Source organism: Octopus sinensis, linkage group LG4 (assembly GCF_006345805.1).
Source record: "Octopus sinensis linkage group LG4, ASM634580v1, whole genome shotgun sequence".
In the NCBI taxonomy this organism is placed as follows: Eukaryota; Metazoa; Mollusca; class Cephalopoda; order Octopoda; family Octopodidae; genus Octopus; species Octopus sinensis.
In genome coordinates, this window is record NC_043000.1 from 89638539 (window position 1) to 89659070 (window position 20532).

At 35.7% G+C, this 20532-nt stretch overlaps 1 protein-coding gene across 2 annotated transcripts in view; it reads left to right on the plus strand.

Annotated features, from left to right (window-relative positions):
• Positions 1–20532, plus strand: part of LOC115210820 (collagen alpha-4(VI) chain-like) — a 163451-nt gene that overhangs the window by 90259 nt on the left and 52660 nt on the right. For both annotated transcript variants that reach the window (XM_036502241.1, XM_029779568.2), the window contains exons 23-26: positions 2622–2755; positions 15062–15190; positions 19242–19265; positions 20239–20353. In XM_036502241.1, coding sequence (XP_036358134.1) covers positions 2622–2755; positions 15062–15190; positions 19242–19265; positions 20239–20353 — 402 coding nt within the window. The remainder of the gene's footprint in view (positions 1–2621; positions 2756–15061; positions 15191–19241; positions 19266–20238; positions 20354–20532) is intronic.

Sequence of the window (20532 nt, forward strand, 5' to 3'; positions counted from 1 at the left end):
CACATTATTTTCTTCATGGTATTTATCCAAAATGCTATTCTTTTTCGTTAACGAAAATATGAATACTCTCTTCCAAGTGTTTCGAGCACTCTGTCGCGAGGCACTTTATGCCACGTTTCAGAAAATTCTACAATACTTAGAAAACTTCAATGATTTTAACATACCACATTTCTACTTACTTATTCCCTTGTGGCAAAACGCAAAGCTTCCCCTCATCTATGGTTTAAAATAATTTCAAGACTCATTTGTTTTTATTTAACTTTTAAAACTCTGATTGTATGCGATATTTCATGAATTGTAGATAGGAAAGTATTTAAAATGGCCTCCAGAACACCTTAGAGTGTTAGACGTGGTAAACAAGACTTAAACTTCCAAATGAGGCGAGACAGCGATCCAATTTCAAATCTAACATGAAATCACCTCATGAAAAATAACTTTAGTGAAAGCTTTGACATCAAGTTTTCTGCTTGCTCCACCCATACAATCTACGAAATTTGTCCTACACTTCAGGTATCAATAGTGATGTTTTTTTTATTCAACCAAATACATTTGAAACTTTATTATTCTTCGCAGAAAGGTTAGAACTATCAGACAAAATACTTTGCGGTACTTAGTTAACTCCCTTTATGTTCAGAGTTCAAATTCCACCCAGGTCGGTCATTACTTTTCATTCTTCAGGAATCAATTAAAATGAATACTAAAACCAAATACCAATGTAACCGACTATACTTTTCATCTAAAGTTTGCAACTCTGCGCCCCAGTGTTAGAGAAAAAAAACAGACAATTATTATTATTACTGGAAAGATTAACTTGCAATATTTGTTTTGTTTTTTATTTGGTTTCTTGTTTTGTTGTTGTTTTTTGTTTGTTTGTTTGTTTTTGTTTTGTTTTTCACACTCTGAGTTTATATCCCACCAACGATTGATCTTAAAATTGCTGGATTTGAGCCAAAATTTATTATTATTATTATCATTATTAAAGTGGCGAGCTGGCAGATGCTTTAGCACGCGGGGCAACATGCTTAGCAGCATTTCGTCCATCTCTACGTTCTGGGTTCAAATTCCGCTGAGGTCAACTTTGTCTTTTATCCTTTCGTGGTTCATGAAATATGTACCAGTTACGCATTGGAGTCGATTACATCGACTAGCTTCTTTCCACAAAGTGCCGATAGTATAAAGGATTATTATTATTATTATTATTATTATTATTATTATTATTATTATTATTATTATTTTATTATATTATTATTATTATTATTATTATTATTATTATTATTATTATTATTATTATTATTACTATTATTAAAGTGGTGAGTTGGCAGAATCGTTAGCACACCGAGCGAAATGCTCAGCAGTATTTCGTTCATCTTTACGTATTTTGAGTTCAAATTCCGCCGAGGTCGACTTTACCTTTCATCCTCTCGGGGTCCGATAAATTACGTGCCTATAGTAGATAAATTGTGCCTATAGTATTTGGGATTATTTTTTATTATTATTATTATTATTATTATTATTATTATTATTATTATCTCACTCTTATCCCCAAATACTGCATTCTGAGATTTCTTTGTGCTATATTATTGCTAGTAATACCAATCAATTCGTTCCAGGTTCCTGCTTATATAGAGATCTATGATTAATGTCTTATGATCAAAGATTTTTTAATCAAAAGCATTCCAACCATTAATATTCAGTTCTTTGTTGGTGTTGTATTACTCATGTGTGGTATATATTATCCAAGCTATGGCTATATTATCGAAGGTAGAGTGAAGTTTGTTGGGGATTTAGTTGCTATGTTTAACATTCAATGTGACCCAGTAGAAGCAACAGAGCCTCCGCTTCGATGGTAATACTAAAGACGACGGTGTTGCAAAATTTATGGTCAAAATTATTAACATCACATTGCTGGTACTTCTTACATGAATCCCACAAGGAGTTAAAGCAACTTCGTCATTAGCGGGATTTGAACTCGAATCCAACCAAAACAAAGTTTACGTACATGGTGATGAATTGCTTTTACCTCCCGTGTAATCCAAAGCAGGATTTGAATTCAGAATGCAAAGATCAGGGACAGACACCGCAAAGCATTTGTTTTGAGGTTCTTACAATCCCCTATTCACTACCCCTACTTGGCAAAGTAATCGCAATTCCCGAAAGGATGAAAGGTATACTTGACTTCGGAGTGGTTTGAACCCAATGCACTGAAATTTGAGGCGAATACAGCGAGACATTCTAGCCGACATTATAGCGACGCGCGCGCGCGCGCGTGTGTGTGTGTGTGTGTGTGTGTGTGGTGTGTGTGTGTGTGTGTGTACGTGTGTGTGTATGTGTGTGTACGTGTGTGTGTGTATTAGTGAGCAAGAGAGAGAGGTAAATTATGTATAGTTTTCATCTGCTAATTCCCACAAAGAGGTATTTGTCAATCTTGAACTCAGAACTACGTCGTTGCAAAGAGATCCTCTTAACCACTTAGCTATAACTGCAACTTTACCTTCTACTCCAACGACTCTTACTTGAGGTATTTCCCATAAAAGTTCAATATTTTTGTAAGCATCAAATAATACCTATGTATAAAAAACAAAAGCAGCTTAAAATTGTTTCGATTGCTTCCTTTCCTATAGATGCCCTCAGTATAAAAGCCTTCCCAGCATATGTCATTTGGAGAAAAAAGACGGTGAATGCTGTGGTGAAGTGAAATGTGAATTCATCGTTGATTTTGGTAAAATCAAAGGTGGCGGAAAGATAGTTGATAAAGGTAAGATAATACTTTTATAATACAGATAAATATAAATTCAATGTTACTCAGTAGAGGGAGTCTCGCTGACTTGCATCTGCTTCAATGATAATGATAAAAACGACGGTGTCTTGAAAAATTTATGGTTAGAATTATTAACATCACATTGCTGGTACTTCCTACATAAATCCCAGAAGAAATTAAAACAACTTCGTCGTTGGCCGGATTTGAACTCGAAACCAATTAAAACAAAATTTAAAATTCATGTCAACGAGGAAATTTTCTACACGTTCTCTCGACCTCCTAAAATTGATAGCCAAATGCACTTCAAATTTTAATCTTCCTACTCGCAAAAATAAAGGACACGGCTGAGGAAATATAATCTGATTTAAAAAGAAAAGACTGGATAGTCAGAGCTGGAATGCTTTTTTTGTCAGAATCTGTTTGATCAAGACTGACTTCAGACTAAACAACTGCAAAGTAAATCCTGCTCAACGATATGTACATATGTGGGTAAAATCTTCTTTTCCATCTATCATCCTCTTTAAGCCAAACTATAGAAATTTCGATTTAAATTTTCAAGAAGAGACCCAAGGCTCATCAACCTATCGGAACCCAGGATCTCTCTCTCTCTCTCTCTATCTCTATCTATCTATCTATCTATCTATCTATCTATCTATCTATCTCTATCTCTCTCTATCTCTCTCTCTCTCTCTCTCTCTCTCTCTCTCTCTCTCTCTCTCTCTCTCTCTCTCTCTCTCTTCTCTCTCTCTCTCTCTCTCTCTCTCTCTCGTGAGTTATTTCATCCATCTGTGATACATATATACTGTCGTTAAAATGTGAATATTTTATTAAAATAAATCAAACGGAACTTCCTAAAATCCAGGACTTTTAGACATTTTGTCTAATGCCATCCAATGTGAGTTACTTCAGCTGTCTATGAATAGTCGCATAGTTTACAGAAATATTCTTTTATTCTTTTACTTGTTTCAGTCATTTGACTGCGGCCATGCTGGAATACCGCCTTTAGTCGAGCAAATTGACCCCAGAGCTTAGTCTTTGTAAGCCTAGTACTTATTCTATCGGTTACTTTTGCCGAACCGCTAGTTACGGGGACGTAAATACACCAGCATCGGCTGTCAAGTGATGTTGGGGGTGCAAACACAGACTCACAAATATATACACACACATACATATATGTATATATATACATACATACATACATACATACATACATACATACATACATACATACATACATACATACATACATACATATACGACGGGCTCCTTCCAAGTTTCCATCTACCAAATCCACTCACAAGGCTTCGGTCGGCCCGAGGCTATAGTAGAAGACACTTGCCCAAGGTGTCACGCAGTGGGACTGAACCCAGGACCACATGGTTGGTAAGCAAGCTACTTACCATACAGCCTAGTGTCGCCTAGTGCACTCAGGATGGCGAGATCGTAGTTTCAGTTCCTAGACTGGGTAGCACTTTGTGTTCTTCAGCAAAACATTTCATATCACATTGCTCTGTTCAGATACACGGTGTGGAACACCGTGTATCTGTACAGGTAATGTCGATTCGATAGAGAGAATGAGCGATAAACAAAATAATTTGTGCAAATTTGTTCAGCAAGAAATTGCAACCCCATGATGTGTTTTGCTCAAGAACACAACGCATCGTTGGTCTAGGAATCGAAACCACTATCTTGCGAGCAACACGCTTACCACTTGGCCACGTGCCTTCTCACAAACACACACACACACACACATGGAATGATGTGGTTAGGAAGCAAGTTTCTTAGCACCCAGTCACGTCTACGCCTACATGTATATATATATATATATATATATATATATATATATATATATATATATATATACATATATATATATATATATATAATATATATATATACATAAATATATATATATAATATATATATATATATATATATATATATATATATATATATATATAATATTATATATATATATATATATATATATATATATATATATAGGCGCAGAGTGATATGTACATATAAATAATGGAACGGAACTATTGCAGCTATAACAAACAGTCTTTTTTACATCAAACACTTTTACCATTAAACATGAAAGCATTTGGTAAACACACTCTACTGAAAACTAAAAATGCTTTACAATTCTAAACAACAAATCGAGAGCATAATGAGGAACCTAATGCAAATATTTCTGTGCGCGCGCGCGTGTGTGTGTGAAGTTCCGGGCTGAAAAATCTCCGGTTTTAAGGGTGTCGCGAAAAGCCTGGTTGGAGGTCCAGCCCTCCAAGTTCTTTTCCCGTGCTTAGAAAAGGACCGCTACAACATGTTTGATAATAATTAATCGATCCTTCTTTATTTTCTTTTATCCAGAGCCAGAAACATTTTAGCACTCTGTCGTGTATATATGTGTGTTTGTGTGTAGGTGTGGAGTGTGTGTATGTTTACAGATAGATTATAGATTTAGACTGATAAATTGATCGATAGATAGAACAGTATATATATATATATATATATATATATATATATATACATCAATGAGTCATCCATTCTGGTCATGACTGCAATTTACTTATGTATATATACGACCACCTTAAGGTATATCCATCCATGTACATACATACATACGTAAACATTTAAAATGCAACTTACGCACTGGCGTGGCTCTTCCCAACCAGATGCTACCAGGTTCAGTCCCAGTACGTAGCACCTTGGGCTGAAAGAAGCCTATCGTATAAATGTGTGTGTGCGTGTGCGCGTGTGTGTGTGTTTGTCAACCGGTGATGGTGTGTTTACATCCCTGTGATCTAGTGGTTCGACACAAAAGAATCCATTTGAATAAGTACCGGGCTTAAAAGAAAAATAATAATAAACACTACGATCGGTTCGCTCGACTAAAAATTCCTCGAGGCAATGCCGCAGCACGGCCGTAGTCTATGACAGAAACAAATATGAGAAGAATAAAATAACGTTATATAAAAATGTATGTATGCAAAACATGCGCGCGCACTTATGCCCCTATGAAAGCAAAGTACACACACACACAAAATATAAAACAAACGATTTCAACAGGTTATTATACTTATACACAAGACAGCTTGAAATATATGCTTGAAATTCTTCTTAAAAATGTCAAACTAGTATTAGTATTGTTAATCTTGGACATTAACTCTTCTATACATTAATGCATATATTAATATATTAAGTAACGTATACATTAACTCGCCTATACATCAATACCCATATTAATATATTACTACAATTGTATATTGTGTTTCCATTTTGGCTTATAGCTCTTCGGAGATAGGTCTGCTTCTGTTGGAACTGTTTATAACACTGATGTTTGTGTATTCAACCGTGCGTATGAGTGCCATATTTATAAAGAATTGTGAAAAAATTATAGAAGTTTACTAAATATGACAGACATTGTTTACAAAATTTGATCATATTAACTTTAGTAGTTTCTAAACTATCAAAGTTTTCGACAATCAAGCAAACAAACCGAACAATAACAGTGGCTCTTCATTTTTTGCTAGCTAGATATGTAGGATGGTAGAGATGTGATAAGTTCTGGTTTCTTCATATCTAATCCTTTTTAATATGATCTGAAAGAAAAACAAAACAAAAAATACATTCAGTTCTATATTTAAGAGATGAGGAATAATAAAAATAATACATTCTTTCAGAATTGAATTCCTAGTTGAAATGTTCAATTATGACACCAGCTTATGTGCGTACGCGCGTGTGTCTGCATGCATATAAGTATATGCATATATTTATATATATATATATTGATATATATATATCAATATATATATATTGATATATATATATATATATATATATATATATATATATATATATATATATATATATATATATTATATATATATATATATATAATATATATATATATATATATATTGATAAAGCATATACATAGGCGCAGGTGTAACTGTGTAGTAAGAAATTTGCTTCTCTACCACATGTTTCCGGGTTCAGTCCCACCGCGTCGCACCTTGGACAGGTATGTTCTATAGAAAACTAAAGCCTAGTGAGTGGATTTGGTAGACAGGAAATGAGAGAGGCCCGTCGTGTATATATTGAAATGTGTGCAATTTCAGAGTTATGTATTTTTATATGTAATACCTGTACATGTGGATCATGTTTCTGGAATAATTTATGTTTAACTAAGACATACACACGTATCCATGCACGCACACACACACACACACACACACACACACACACACACACACATACACACACACACATACACACACACACACAGAGGCACTCCGTCGGCTACAACAATGAGGGTTCAAGTTAATCTGATCAATACAACACCCTGCTCGTGAAATTAACCTGCAAGTGGCAGAGTACTCCGCAAACATGCGAAACCTTAATGTAGTTCTCACAGGATGTCAAAGGGCTAGCCCTCTGAAATACATATACTACTCATTTTTCCCAGCTGAGTGGATTGGAACAACTTGAAATAAAGTGTCTTGCTCAAGGATGCAAGGCGCCACCGGGTTCGAACTCATGATCTTATGGTCTTGAACCGAATTCCCTAACGACTAAGCCACACACCTTCATATAACATGCATGCACAATATATTTTTTTATTCTTTTACTTGGTTCGGTCATTTGACTGCAGACATGCTGGATCATCGCCTTTAGTCGAGCAAATCGGTTACTTTTGCCGAACCGCTATGGTACGGGGGTGTAAACACACCAGCAACGGTTGTCATACGATGGTGGGGAGACGAACACAGACACACAAACATATACATATATATATATGACGGGTTTGTTTCAGTTTCCGTCTACCAAATCCATTCACAAGGTGTTGGTCGGCCCGTGGTATAGCAAAAGACACTTACCCAATGTGCCACGCAACCTGGAACCATGTGGTTGGGAAGCAAGCTTCTTACCACACAGTCACTCCTGCGCCTATATATAATGTATGTATCGACCGGACTGTCGCCGGTCACAGTGTTTTTCTTCGCATTGTTTCCAATGATAGCACTATGCTGGCTAGGCGGAACACAGGGTTGCTCATTTACAGCTGAGTGGACGTAAAATGAAATGTTTTGCTCATTAACAGAAGGTACTGCCGGTCTAGGAATTGAAACCACGATCTTGCGATCGTGAGTGAAACACCCTAAATATGAGCCACGAACATTCACACACACATACCCACACATATATATATATATATATGTATGTATTGGACAGGTATGTTCTATAGAAAACCAAAGCCTAGTGAGTGGATTTGGTAGACAGGAAATGAGAGAGGCCCGTCGTGTATATATTGAAATGTGTGCAATTTCAGAGTTATGTATTTTTATATGTAATACCTGTACATGTGGATCATGTTTCTGGAATAATTTTATGTTTAACTAAGACATACATACGTATCCATGCACGCACGCAGACACACACACACACGTACACACATACACACACACACACACACACACACACACACACACACACACACACACACACACACACACACACACAGAGGCACTCCATCGGCTACAATAATGAGGGTTCAAGTTAATCTGATCAACAGAACACCCTGCTAGTGAAATTAACGTGAGTTCGAACCCGGTGGCACCTTGCATACTTGAGCAAAACACTTTATTTCGCGTTGTTCCAATCCGGTCACCTGGCAAAAATGAGTAGTACATGTATTTCAGAGGGCTAGCCCTTTGACATCCTGTGAGAACTACATTAAGGGTTCGCATGTTTGTTCTATTTCTATTCCTGCGCGCCATATTAATACATTTGTTTGTTTGTACTCCACCTGTCTTCGTCTTTTGTTTATTTTCGTAAACCTTCCCGTTATATATATATATATATATATAGGTGTATAGTATGTGGTAAGAAGCTTGTTTCCCAACCACATGGTTCTGGATTCAGTCCCACAGCGTGTAACCTTCAGCAAGTGTTTTCTACCATAGCCTTGAGCGAACCAAACGCTTGTGAGTGAATTTGGTAGACGGGGTTGATTTCTTCGACTAAAATGCGGGGCTCCAGCATGGTCGTAGTCAAATGACTGAAACAAATAAATGAAAGAATAAAAGAAAGGATAGATAGATAGATAGATAGATAGATAGATAGATAGATAGATAGATAGATAGATAGATAGATAGATAGATAGATAGATAGATAGATAGATAGATAGATAGATAGATAAACAATGATATATTTGTCTGTGGAATACGTTTGATGGTGTACTCCTGTGTGACTGCGTACACGTTACGAATTCGGTCGGTACTTGTGAATGTGAAGGGACAAATCATATTTACTTTAATAATACGTATGTGTTCATAAACATTGTTAATACAGGTACGCTATCCCCTACTTGCTATGTAAATACCTTGATTTTATCGGATTCTGAAAATTTTGCTTTACAGACAGACAGATAGATAAATAGTTAGATTGATCCATAAGCTAATAAAACTGATTACGTTACTGCTGTTCTTTTGTCATTCATTTATTTACGTTCGGTACTGACCTACTGGTTCAAGTAGTCTAGGGCGGAGACCGTCAGTCTACACTTTCCCGCCGCCAGGCCTAACTGATACAGTGAAGTATAACGTATTATAAGTATATTGAATTTTAACAACTGCAAACTAGTATAGCTGAGCATATCAGTGTATATATAGATATTGTTTTTGCGTGTGTGTGTGTGTGTTTGTGTGTGGATATATGCATGCATGATATATATATATACATATACATAGTAGGAGTGGTTATGTGGTAGGAAGCATGCTTCCCAACCACATGGTTCTGGGTTCAGTCCCACTGCGTGGCACCTTTGGCAAGTATCTTCTACTATAGTCTCGAGTCAACCAAAGCCTTGTGAGTGGATTTGGTGAGTGAGTGGATTTGAAAGCCCGTCGTGTGTGTGTGTGTGTGTGTGCGTGTGTGTGTGTGTGTGTGTGTGTCTGTGTCTGTGTCTGTGTTTGTACACCAATCAGTGCTTGACAACCAGTGTTGGTGTGTTTACGTCCCCGTAACTGACCGGTTCGACAAAAACAAGCGGTAGAATAAATACTAGGCTTTAAAAAATAAGTTCTGGGGTCGATTTGTTCCACTAGAAAACCCTCCAAGGCGGTACTGCAGCATGGCGGCAGTCAAATGTCCGAAACAAGTAGAAAGAATATTACCTTAATGAGTTCAGATTTTGTCACGAATCGATTTTATCATTTAATCTTCTAGATTCGATAAAATAGAGTACCAGTCGAATACTGAGGTCGATCTAATCAACTCTCACCATCAGACATCGGCTGAAGGCATGAGGCCCATTACTTATTTATAAACCGCAACATTACCATAATTCCATTTTCTGCTGCAACCGCCATGTTTGCAGGAGAGTCTGGGGTTCTTACCTTGCAGTACCTGTTTACAAATAGGTCGAGCAGATCGCATGAAAATTGATGTCTCGGCTGTCGACACCTTACATTATTCGAATCGCCGACCTATCAGCTGGTTATACGGGAGTCTACAGATTCAATAGACCAGTGTCCATTCAATTATAATCCTTTTCATGCAATTATCGATTTTGTGTCTTGTCATATAAGAAAATCAATATAGTCTATTTCCAGTGTAGAATGGTGAAAATTTCGACTTATGTAACAGTGTGTAACAAAATTGCATTCGAAAATACGTTTTCAATTTCTTTTATTAACGGATAATAAATAATGGAAAATTGTGTATGAATATATAAGTGTGTGAAAGATCGATAGACATACAGAGAGACAGAGAGACAGACAGACAGACAGACAAACAGACAAGCAAAGAGAGAATGCGTCAGTGAGAGAATGCATCTATATATGTGTATAGAGTTGTATGTGTCTGCGCGACCTCTGCTAATACACTTAATTTGAAATGCTATATTTATTATCGTTGGTCTATGGTCTCTAGGGAAACTTTAGATACGGCGTGCATTGAAGAAGAGAATAAGTTCCACTCGTTTGAAGAGAAACATTTCAAGCGATCTGTTTGTTTGTTTGTTATTTTTGTAGTTAATGTAGTTCTGCTAATTTTAAAATTTTAGATTTCCATTCTTAATCTAGTCAAGCTGGGTGAGAATGAATGTGGGGAGGATATCTATATACATATATTTCTCCAGTAGAATATAATCGTTAAAGCCATCATTAATTTGTTTTAGTTTCAAAACGAAACAAAACAAATGGGTTTTATTAACCTCAGGCTTCTGTTGCTATTTCTTTGCCATTGTTAAATATGTATTGTGTTTCTATACACGTCACAAAAGATATGACATACAATTCAATAGACTGATAATTTTATCTAGCTATCAATATTCAGAATAAGTCATTGAAAATAAAACGACCTGTCATGGCTGTATGATTAAGAATTCAGCTTTGCAACCATTTAGTTTTTAGAATGTTCCCAGTGCATGTCAGTTTGGTCAAGTACGTCCCCTCTTAGCTTCGGGTAATAAAGTGCAGTGCATTCTGAGTGGAATTCAACGGATGAAAGTTCGATATATATATATATATATATATATATATATATATATATATATATATATATATGTATGAAAAAACAAGTAAAAAATACAAAATGCTAAAATAATTTTATAGTGAACATTTCAGTACCGGTTTCGGTCATTTTGAGACCTTTTCAACTGTAACGATTAAATAATTAAATTTTATAATTAATTAATATATATGTATATATATATGTACGAGCAAAGCGCCCCCAGTCCAATGGACGGTGCTGAGTCGTCAAACATTTAAACCAAATTTTCTCAAAGCAACTTGTCGGGCCGTCCCATAAGCCTCCCCTTTGAGAAACACTGATTTAACGTAAATTTGAGACACCAGCAAAAGAAGAAATAAAGATAGACTTTTTTTCTATTCCAAAGAAAGACGATTTCCCACGGCTTTATCGATCGCATTCTCACTTGGAATCGATTTTTGTAAATTTTTTTAAAGACTTATACACGCCCTGATACCATCGGTATCTATATATCAAATTTGAGCGCAATCGGATGGAGGATGCCCGAGATCCTAGAAGCCACACACACACAGAACGGATATTTTATATAAGAGATGTATGCATGTATGTATGTATGTATGTATGTTTCTTCTTTGAGTTTAATGTAAGTTATTCTTGAGAGCGTTTGAGCCGGTTGCTAACAAAGTAATATGATTTTGTGAGTTAAGAGAGTTTCCGGTGTTTTTAAAAATGTGATTGACTTGGTGTGTTGGTTCAACTGCCTATGCACATACATAAGTGTGTGCAGCTATTCACAAGAATCTCACATGCAGAATTTTTGGAATGTCTGACAAATTTTCACTGTTCCACTAATAACGACGCGGATTTGGTTAAACCGCGTCAGTTTCTTTCGTTATTTTTCCGTGAAACCGAGTATTTATAGGTTTTTGAGCAAATTTGGTGATACACAGCCAAATACACCTGTGATTACAGGTACAAATGAGAATTCATAGTCAGAGTACAGGAGATGTAAGTTTCACATTAATCCACCATAAATGTTCTCTTTTTCCTAGACTTTTGATTGTACATTCATATCAGCTAGGCAGCTGACCTCTACAACAGTGCATGACTTTTGTTCCTTGTCCCACAGACCAATATCTGGTATTTTAAGTGTTGTGTGGACGCCCCAGACGATGAAGTAGGCTAGCCCAATACGTAGATATAGAGGGAGAAATCTAGACGTCGTAGAGTAGAGTAGAGTAGAATTGAGTAGAGGTCATCCGAACGTGCGACATAACAGTGGCGACGAGGATTCCGTAACTCACACAGTACCTGTGTAGTATTGCAATATAACAGTGGCGACGAGGTTTCGAATAGTACCAAAATGGAAGAGAAAACCTACAGAAATGACGGAAATTAACGCTAAGAGAAAAATATATGCCAGTTTCTCACCGAGGAAATAAACTTGATAAATTCGGGTTTAAAAAACACAAAAGGGGGAGGTGTTGTGTGGATGACCCCAGACGATGAAGTAGGCTAGCCCAATACGTAGATAGAGACGGAGAGGTCTAGACGTCGTAAAGTAGAGTAGAATTGAGTAGAGGTCATCCGAACGTGCGATATAACATTAAGCTTACACCGAACTGATGTTTTTACTAGGGTATTCCACCAGTATTCTTTGTTTTTAAAGGTGTAAATACCCACAGGTTCTGGAATGCATTTGATGTATACGTCAGGACAGCCCTTCCTGTGGATAGCGTTGTAAATACATTTTTAAACTATATCATGCCTCAGTGGTAGTATCTCGTAGACATTTTGGAGCAACCAACTGATGATGATTAGGGTGATATCTTCCATACTAGTATAGCAGAGCCGACATTTTTTATCACAGCGTGGAAGTTTGGTGGTATCATTACCCCTCTTGCTTATCAGGTATTTAGTAGCTATTTCCTGTTCTTGCAGGGCGAAGGCATACATTATATCCTACCTTCTATGTAGGATATAATGTATCTATCGCAGGTCCAGGAGATGCTACTCTTCTTGCTAATGCTGTTGTTCTCCTCTAGCTTACAAGACATGTACCCATGCATTCCCTTTTGTTGATATCATACCTGCTTCTCCTCCAAGCTGTTTAGATAGACCAGTCCAGCCTCCTTTGAGTCGCATGAGACAGTTTTATTCTCAGAGCACCTGCTCAGTAATCCTTCTCCAACTCTGAAAGTGTTATTGTTCTCACTTTTGAGTATGCATAGAATATACTCATTTGTTTCTTTACTGTTCAATAGGTGTTGTCTGAATTATATAATGCAATATTCAAACACTATTTTGTCTGACCTTATGCCTCTACCGCCATCACTTTGTCTCACATAAATACCATCAGTTTCACTGGTAATATGGAAGTTGCCAATGGTGGTCAGTACCTATCTGGTTTTGACGTCCAGACTGTGTATCTCAGCGAATGCCCAGTCCAATATCCTGTGTTGGTACTAGCACTGGTACTGCAAAGGCATTGTGAGATATGATCTTGTTAAATGCAGACGGCTCTGAATTCCATATTTTCCTGCATTAGTCACAGCACCAATGTATGCAACATTCTCAATGATTCCAAGGTACTGGCACCTTTCATCTTTAGAGATAGGGGAGATAGACAAGCCATTGATCTACATATTCTCTGCCTGGTCAACAATCTTTCCTCGGTTGACTATCATGTATGAGAATTTATCTTACCCAAACTCCATTCCTATATCTCGTGAGCCACTAGTTATAACTGTCTTTGATGTTAGTCATATTACCAGAATAAAACTTTAGTCATCAACACAATGTGTAACATTAATCTTTATTCTTTTCTCCGAATCTTAGCATGTACCCTTGGCATTTTGTTAACAAGTCTGACAAGAGATTCACTGCCAGTACAAACAGTACTACAGATAAACTATATGAATATGCTTCATGATTGCTTAATTCTAATTATAACAATAGTAGTTGTCAGAGATAACTGTGTGGATCATGTTGCAGTCAGTCTTTCAAGGACATGCACTATAGCAGCTAGTATTTTGGCAAAGTGTAGTAATTCTATCACAAATGAGTGGGGCACAGAGTCGAACGACTTCTTGTAGTCCAACCCTATCGTTAGGAGATTACGGCGTTAGCTATATTGGTACTTCTGCCGATCTCTGTACTGGCCAGCGGCTTAATAAAGCTTCCATGCTTGAACACAAGCCCTTTTTCAGCATCCTAGTTGCTTGCTTATGTTCATGAAGGATACATTTTGCTGATGAAGTCACGATCTTTGATCTAGAAACTGGGCTTTCCCATCGCGAATTAATGTGTAACAATGCTCGATTATTAAACAAAACAGTGCAGTACGACCAACCATATGACCACTCGTTTGGTTTATTAATTTGCATAATCTTCGTACGGTCTTAAACTTATGTTACCGACAATTTCTAATTATTTGAATTAATTGCACTTTAATTATTCGAATTGTAGAAAGCTATGTAACGCCTAAATCATTCGAAAGAGAAAAAAATCTACATAAACTGTAAAAAGTAAAATGATTTTATAGTTTTGTTAAACATATATTTATGAAAGATTAGAACTGTTATCATCGGTCTTAAAATTATTTTGGCCAGTGTATGTATATATATATATATATATATATATATACATAAACCACCACATCCTTAAGTGAATTGATTATACTTATATAATTTGAATACTTGTTGGTTAGCATTTAAATCAAATTTATAAAACGAAAATTGATCAATGATATGCTTTGAGCGGCGGATATTTCAAATTTAAATTGTATGCATTATTTTACAGTTGATCCAGTCATACCATCTAAATGTGTTGACAAAATAAATTGCCAAAAGTTTGGTGTAGCAATTTGTACTGCGCCAGATCTGCAAGATTGGGTTCAGAAAAACTGTCCTATGTATTGTCATAGTTGCCGTAAGTAATCCTTATCTTCCTCTCTCAACCCAAACTTTTGTTCGTACGATTTTTGGATGTGTGTTTATTTCTCCCATTTCGCCTTCTTTTTCCCCGTCACTGTCCACAGTATTTTGAGAGTCGCTAACATCTACCGCTAGATTTTTGTTTTCATTCTAAGGAACAAACTTTAGTGTATTGAGATATGTTTTTGTGTATGTTACTTGAATAATCGAAATTAATTTCATATATTTTTCTTAGTTCATTCTTTGTAATCTCATAAATTATACGGTATAGTCAAGGCTATATGCCTTGACTATATGTCTGGTAGGTCAATCGATGAGAACTAACCAGAAACTTAGCAACAATGGTAATGCATCTTTGTCGTTTGATATTGAGGCTTCAGTTGTTTGAACTACTGAATTATTTGTTCCTGGATAAGTGTAAACGGTTGAGTATTCAACAGGCACCTGCACCCTTACTGTAACACTCAGTATATTCAGTGTAACACAGTATGCGACAAGGATGTATCTTTTTTTTAAGTTACAGGTACGATCCCCACAGTAGGGTCTATCCAGTTTTACTCACCAATATGGATTGATGCGATACTATAGAAATTGACATTTGCCCAAGATGGTACGCTCTGAATTCGAGCCCGGAACTAAGTGATTACGAAGCAAGCGCAGTCTTACTCCCAAAATGTAGATTGGTCCAATACTATAGAAATTGGCATTTGCTTAAGCTTCCAGGATTTGAATTCGAATCCGGAACTTTGTCGTTGCGAAGCCAACTTTTTAACCATTTACCTTAATATAGTTACATTCAAAGCATTAACAAAATAATGGATACTTGCAATAAGATAAGAGTTATGTCTTATGCTAGCAAGTCGACTCACAAATGCAACGTTTCCGGTTCGATCTAACTCTGTGGCAATTATACAACTGTGATCTGACATAATCTCGGATAGACCAGATGGAAACTGAATGACAATGAATGGTTTCAATAAGAATTATGAAGAGCTAGTCTGTTAACCCGTTTTTTATACTTACTTCTACCCCAAATATATGTGATGACACGTGGCCTAGTGGCTAGAGTGTAGCAATCATGATCGCAAGATCGTAGGTTCGATTCCCGGACCGGAAGCCCGTTATGTTCTTGAGCAAGACACTTCAATTCACGTTACTCCAGTTTGCTCAGCTGTAGACGAGTAACTGCCTGCAACGAACTGGCCTCCCGTTCATGAAGAATTTTGAGAGCTCGTTCATTTATACGCCTTGGAAACCTATAAGTCCTAGACCTCGAGACAGTAATACCCTACGCTTAGGTGACTGTAGAGGAATCCATTCCGTTGAAGGAATTCGAACCAGGATTTCGGTATAAGATTAGCTGCCTCTCTAACGCCTCCTACTGCTATCAGTCTTGGACACCATGAAATACTACATGAGAACTACGTTTCTTTTGGGAGGTATGGATGTGTGGTTAATAAACTATTTTGCAACCACGTGGTTTTGGGTGCAGTCCTACTGCGCGGTATTTTGGGTATGTACCTTCTATTATAGCTCAGAGCCAACCGATGCTTCTTAACTGAATTTCATAAAGCAGAAACAATATATATGTATAGAATTACGTTGCATATATATATATATATATATATATTATGGACTCGTCTGTCGTAAGTGTTCAGCATCTTCTTGCTGAACAACCTTCGTACATCAGATGTCGAAGTGATCCCAGAGTACGAAGAAATAAAGTATGCGCAAGAACACAAGACACCACCCGGTCCGGGGATCGAAATCACGAACTTGCGATTGTCAATGCAACTCCCAAACCACGAGGCCTTTCGCTTTCACACACACACACACACACACACACATATATATATATATATATATTGGGTCATCCCATAAATAATGCGTTTTTCCAATTGCACGAGGGGGACGGGATAAACTGTCTGTATCAACTTGTTGTAAAAGCAGGTAGTAATTTTACCTTGTAGTTATTCTTGGTGCAAATTTTGAGGAGAGCAGTACGATTTTAACAGCTATTTTTTCAAACAAAGCTCTAACGAATGTGACAAAGAAGTATATTCGGCATATTTTGCTTTATGATTTCAATGAAAGCAATAACGCAACGGAAAGTGCGAGGAATATTAATGCAGTTTATGGGGATCGAATAGTAAGCGTAAGCCAGTGCCAGTGGTTCCAGAAATTCCGAGCCAGAGAGTACAGCCTAGAAGACGAACCCCGACCTGGAATATCTGTAGAGCTCGATGAGCCCGTCCTGCAAACCCTGGTGGAACAAAATCCCTTCGTAACTGTTGAGGAACTAGCAGAGAAGCTTGGATTTGGTCATTCAACCAGTCATTGAAGTCTGTCTTTAAGACTTCTGGTTTTAAGACAGAAGGAGTTCTTCCGTCAGGATAATGCTCGGCCACACAGCAAAGATTCCAAAGGCTGGAGCAGTTTAAATGGGAAACTATACACCACCCATCATATTCACCCAGCATTGCTCCGTCTGATTATCATTTATTCCGCAGTCTTCAAAATCATTTATACGAAAAAATATGCATTCTGTAGACGAGGTCAGAACAGTAATGGAGGAGTATTTTTCGTCATGGACAAGTGAATTTTGGAAAACGGGCTTGGCAGGTCTATCAGATAGATGGAAGAGCATTGTAGAAAAGAAAGGAGATTATATTTTAGATTAAAAATAATTTTGTTTATCATAATTTTGAAAAATAAAATAAGTATAAATAAAGGCCGCATTATATATAGGATGACCCAATATATATATATATATATATATATATATATATATATATATATATAATATATATATATATATATATATATATATACATAAACATGTGTGTTTGTGTTTTTTGCTTCCATCCCCACTATTTGCATCCCTATAGCTTGGCGGCTTCGGCATAAGAAAGCGAGAGAATAAGTACCAGACTTAAACATAAGTTTTGGGGTTGATTTCCTCGACTAAACACCTCAAGTTTACGCCCTGTCTTGGTCGCAGTCCCATACTGAGACAAGTAAAGGACAAAAGATTGTATAAACAGATCGGCTCGTTTTTTTTCTTTGAATTTTAAAATTAGATCTATTAACATGATATATATATAAAGCAAAGTGATAAACGCTAGCGTTATATTTTGACTTGTTATTGCGCATAAAATAATATATTTGATTTTACGGTAAAAGTGGTTTCTAACACTAAATCTACATGTTCATTATATACGTACATGAGATAGATAGATAGATAGATAGATAGATAGATAGATAGATAGATAGATAGATAGATAGATAGATAGATAGATACATACATACATACATACATACGTACATACATACATACATACATACATACATACATACATACATACATACATACATACATACATACACACATACATACATTGACTGACAGAGATATACATATATGTATTATGTTTATATAAATATGTACACATATATAGGCATTTGTATTTAAATATATACACACACACACTCGCTTCGACAAACATTCTCACACATACTCATTATATATATATATATATATATATATATGTATATAACTATATATATATATATAGTTATATATACATATATATATAGTTATATATCTGTATAATTTTACATATGTGTATATGTATGTATAGATACATATATATCTATATAGTTTTATATATATATGTGTGTGTGTGTGTATGTGTATGTACGTTGTGTGTGTATGTATGTATATTTATATATATATTGATACGCATATCTATAAAAACATACACATACATAATTAAACTTTTGGAAATTGAAGTTAGAATACTTTATTTAATTTCATTTAAATCCTAGTTTCTATTTTTTCTACGTCGTAAGCTTGTTGTTTGGTTTAGTAATTTATATTCTTTTCGTATATATTCTTTTAGCGTCTGTTAGATTTCTATGATTTTAATATAATTTCATCCTTATCTAATCTTTTCTGTTAACAAATAAAAATACAAGAGATTAATTCTTGTTTGGAATCAAATATTTCATACAAATCTAATTCTGACATATCTCAATTATTTCAGCAACTCCTTCAGTTCCACAGAATGGTGAGTATCCTGCTTTCTTTGGAATTGAATTTTCTTCCTTATTTTTTTTCTTTTTTCTTTTTGGCTTTGGTTTTTAAAAGAATGGTCTGGATTTGAATATGTTAAAGAAGCAGATTAGAATAACATATGACAGCGAAATATTTCTAAAAATGATAAAATACATGTTTACCAACATCTAAAGAAATGAAAGCTAAAGAAATTAAGTTTGAATTAAACCGGTGGTCATGTATTTATTAAACAGTTAGAGCTGATCTTCTGCATGAAAGTAAATGCTTAGGATCAAACGCTATAGCAAGTACTAAAATGTGTTATCAGTCAAAATACATAACTTACTTTCTGATTTTATGTAGTATTGATGTATAAACATCAAAAATTATATTCACAATAATTAAGAGCGCAATTAATTACACGTTAAATTCTATTACTTTATTAAAATGCTATAGAATCTGGTAGCGCAAATGTATATGTATATACAGAATTGGCAGATAAAGTTCGTTGTGAGCAACATATTTAAAATAAAGGGCTGAAAAGCATAAATTTCAAATATGATAATTTAATTGTACTCAACAGCTGTTTCAATGGCTTCATTATTTATATAATTACGTAATTAAAACACATTAATAGCTCATTTGAAAGTGGTATGCTATTCATATTGTCGGAGATAGAAAAAAATGGATCATATCACTTTTAAATAAATTAATTAACTATGTATTTTAATTATGCAGTTGTATAAATAATGCTAAAAGGGAGTAACATTTCCTTTCGCGCTTGAATGTTTGTGTTCAAAAGACGCCTGTAGAACTAGACTTTTAAAAGTTCAAGTAAAGATGAATCTTCATAAAACCATCTCGTCCATAGTCTATTCACAAAACCAGCTTGTCCATATGCTATTCCGTTATAGATAGAGTCTACAAATTGATTTCATATTATGCCACTCTCTTCTAACTGTTTTATTTCCTAATAAAATTTGCAGGAGCTTGCCTGGTTGGTTCAAAAGTATATAAACCCGGAGAAACGTGGCAGGAATCTTGCTCAATGACATGCGTCTGTGAAGATGGCTTGAGAGGAATTGCCAGATGTTATGACAAGTAAGATTATTTTCTTTTCCATATATATTATATACGCTGCAGATAACAACAATAATTAGTGATATATCTCTATTCCTTCAAGTGCCATATCTACAGGCATTATTGATCATAGACATCGATGTCCTCCTGTCTCCTCACACGATATTGGGTCGGATCTTTTGAAACCATCTTGTAAGGCT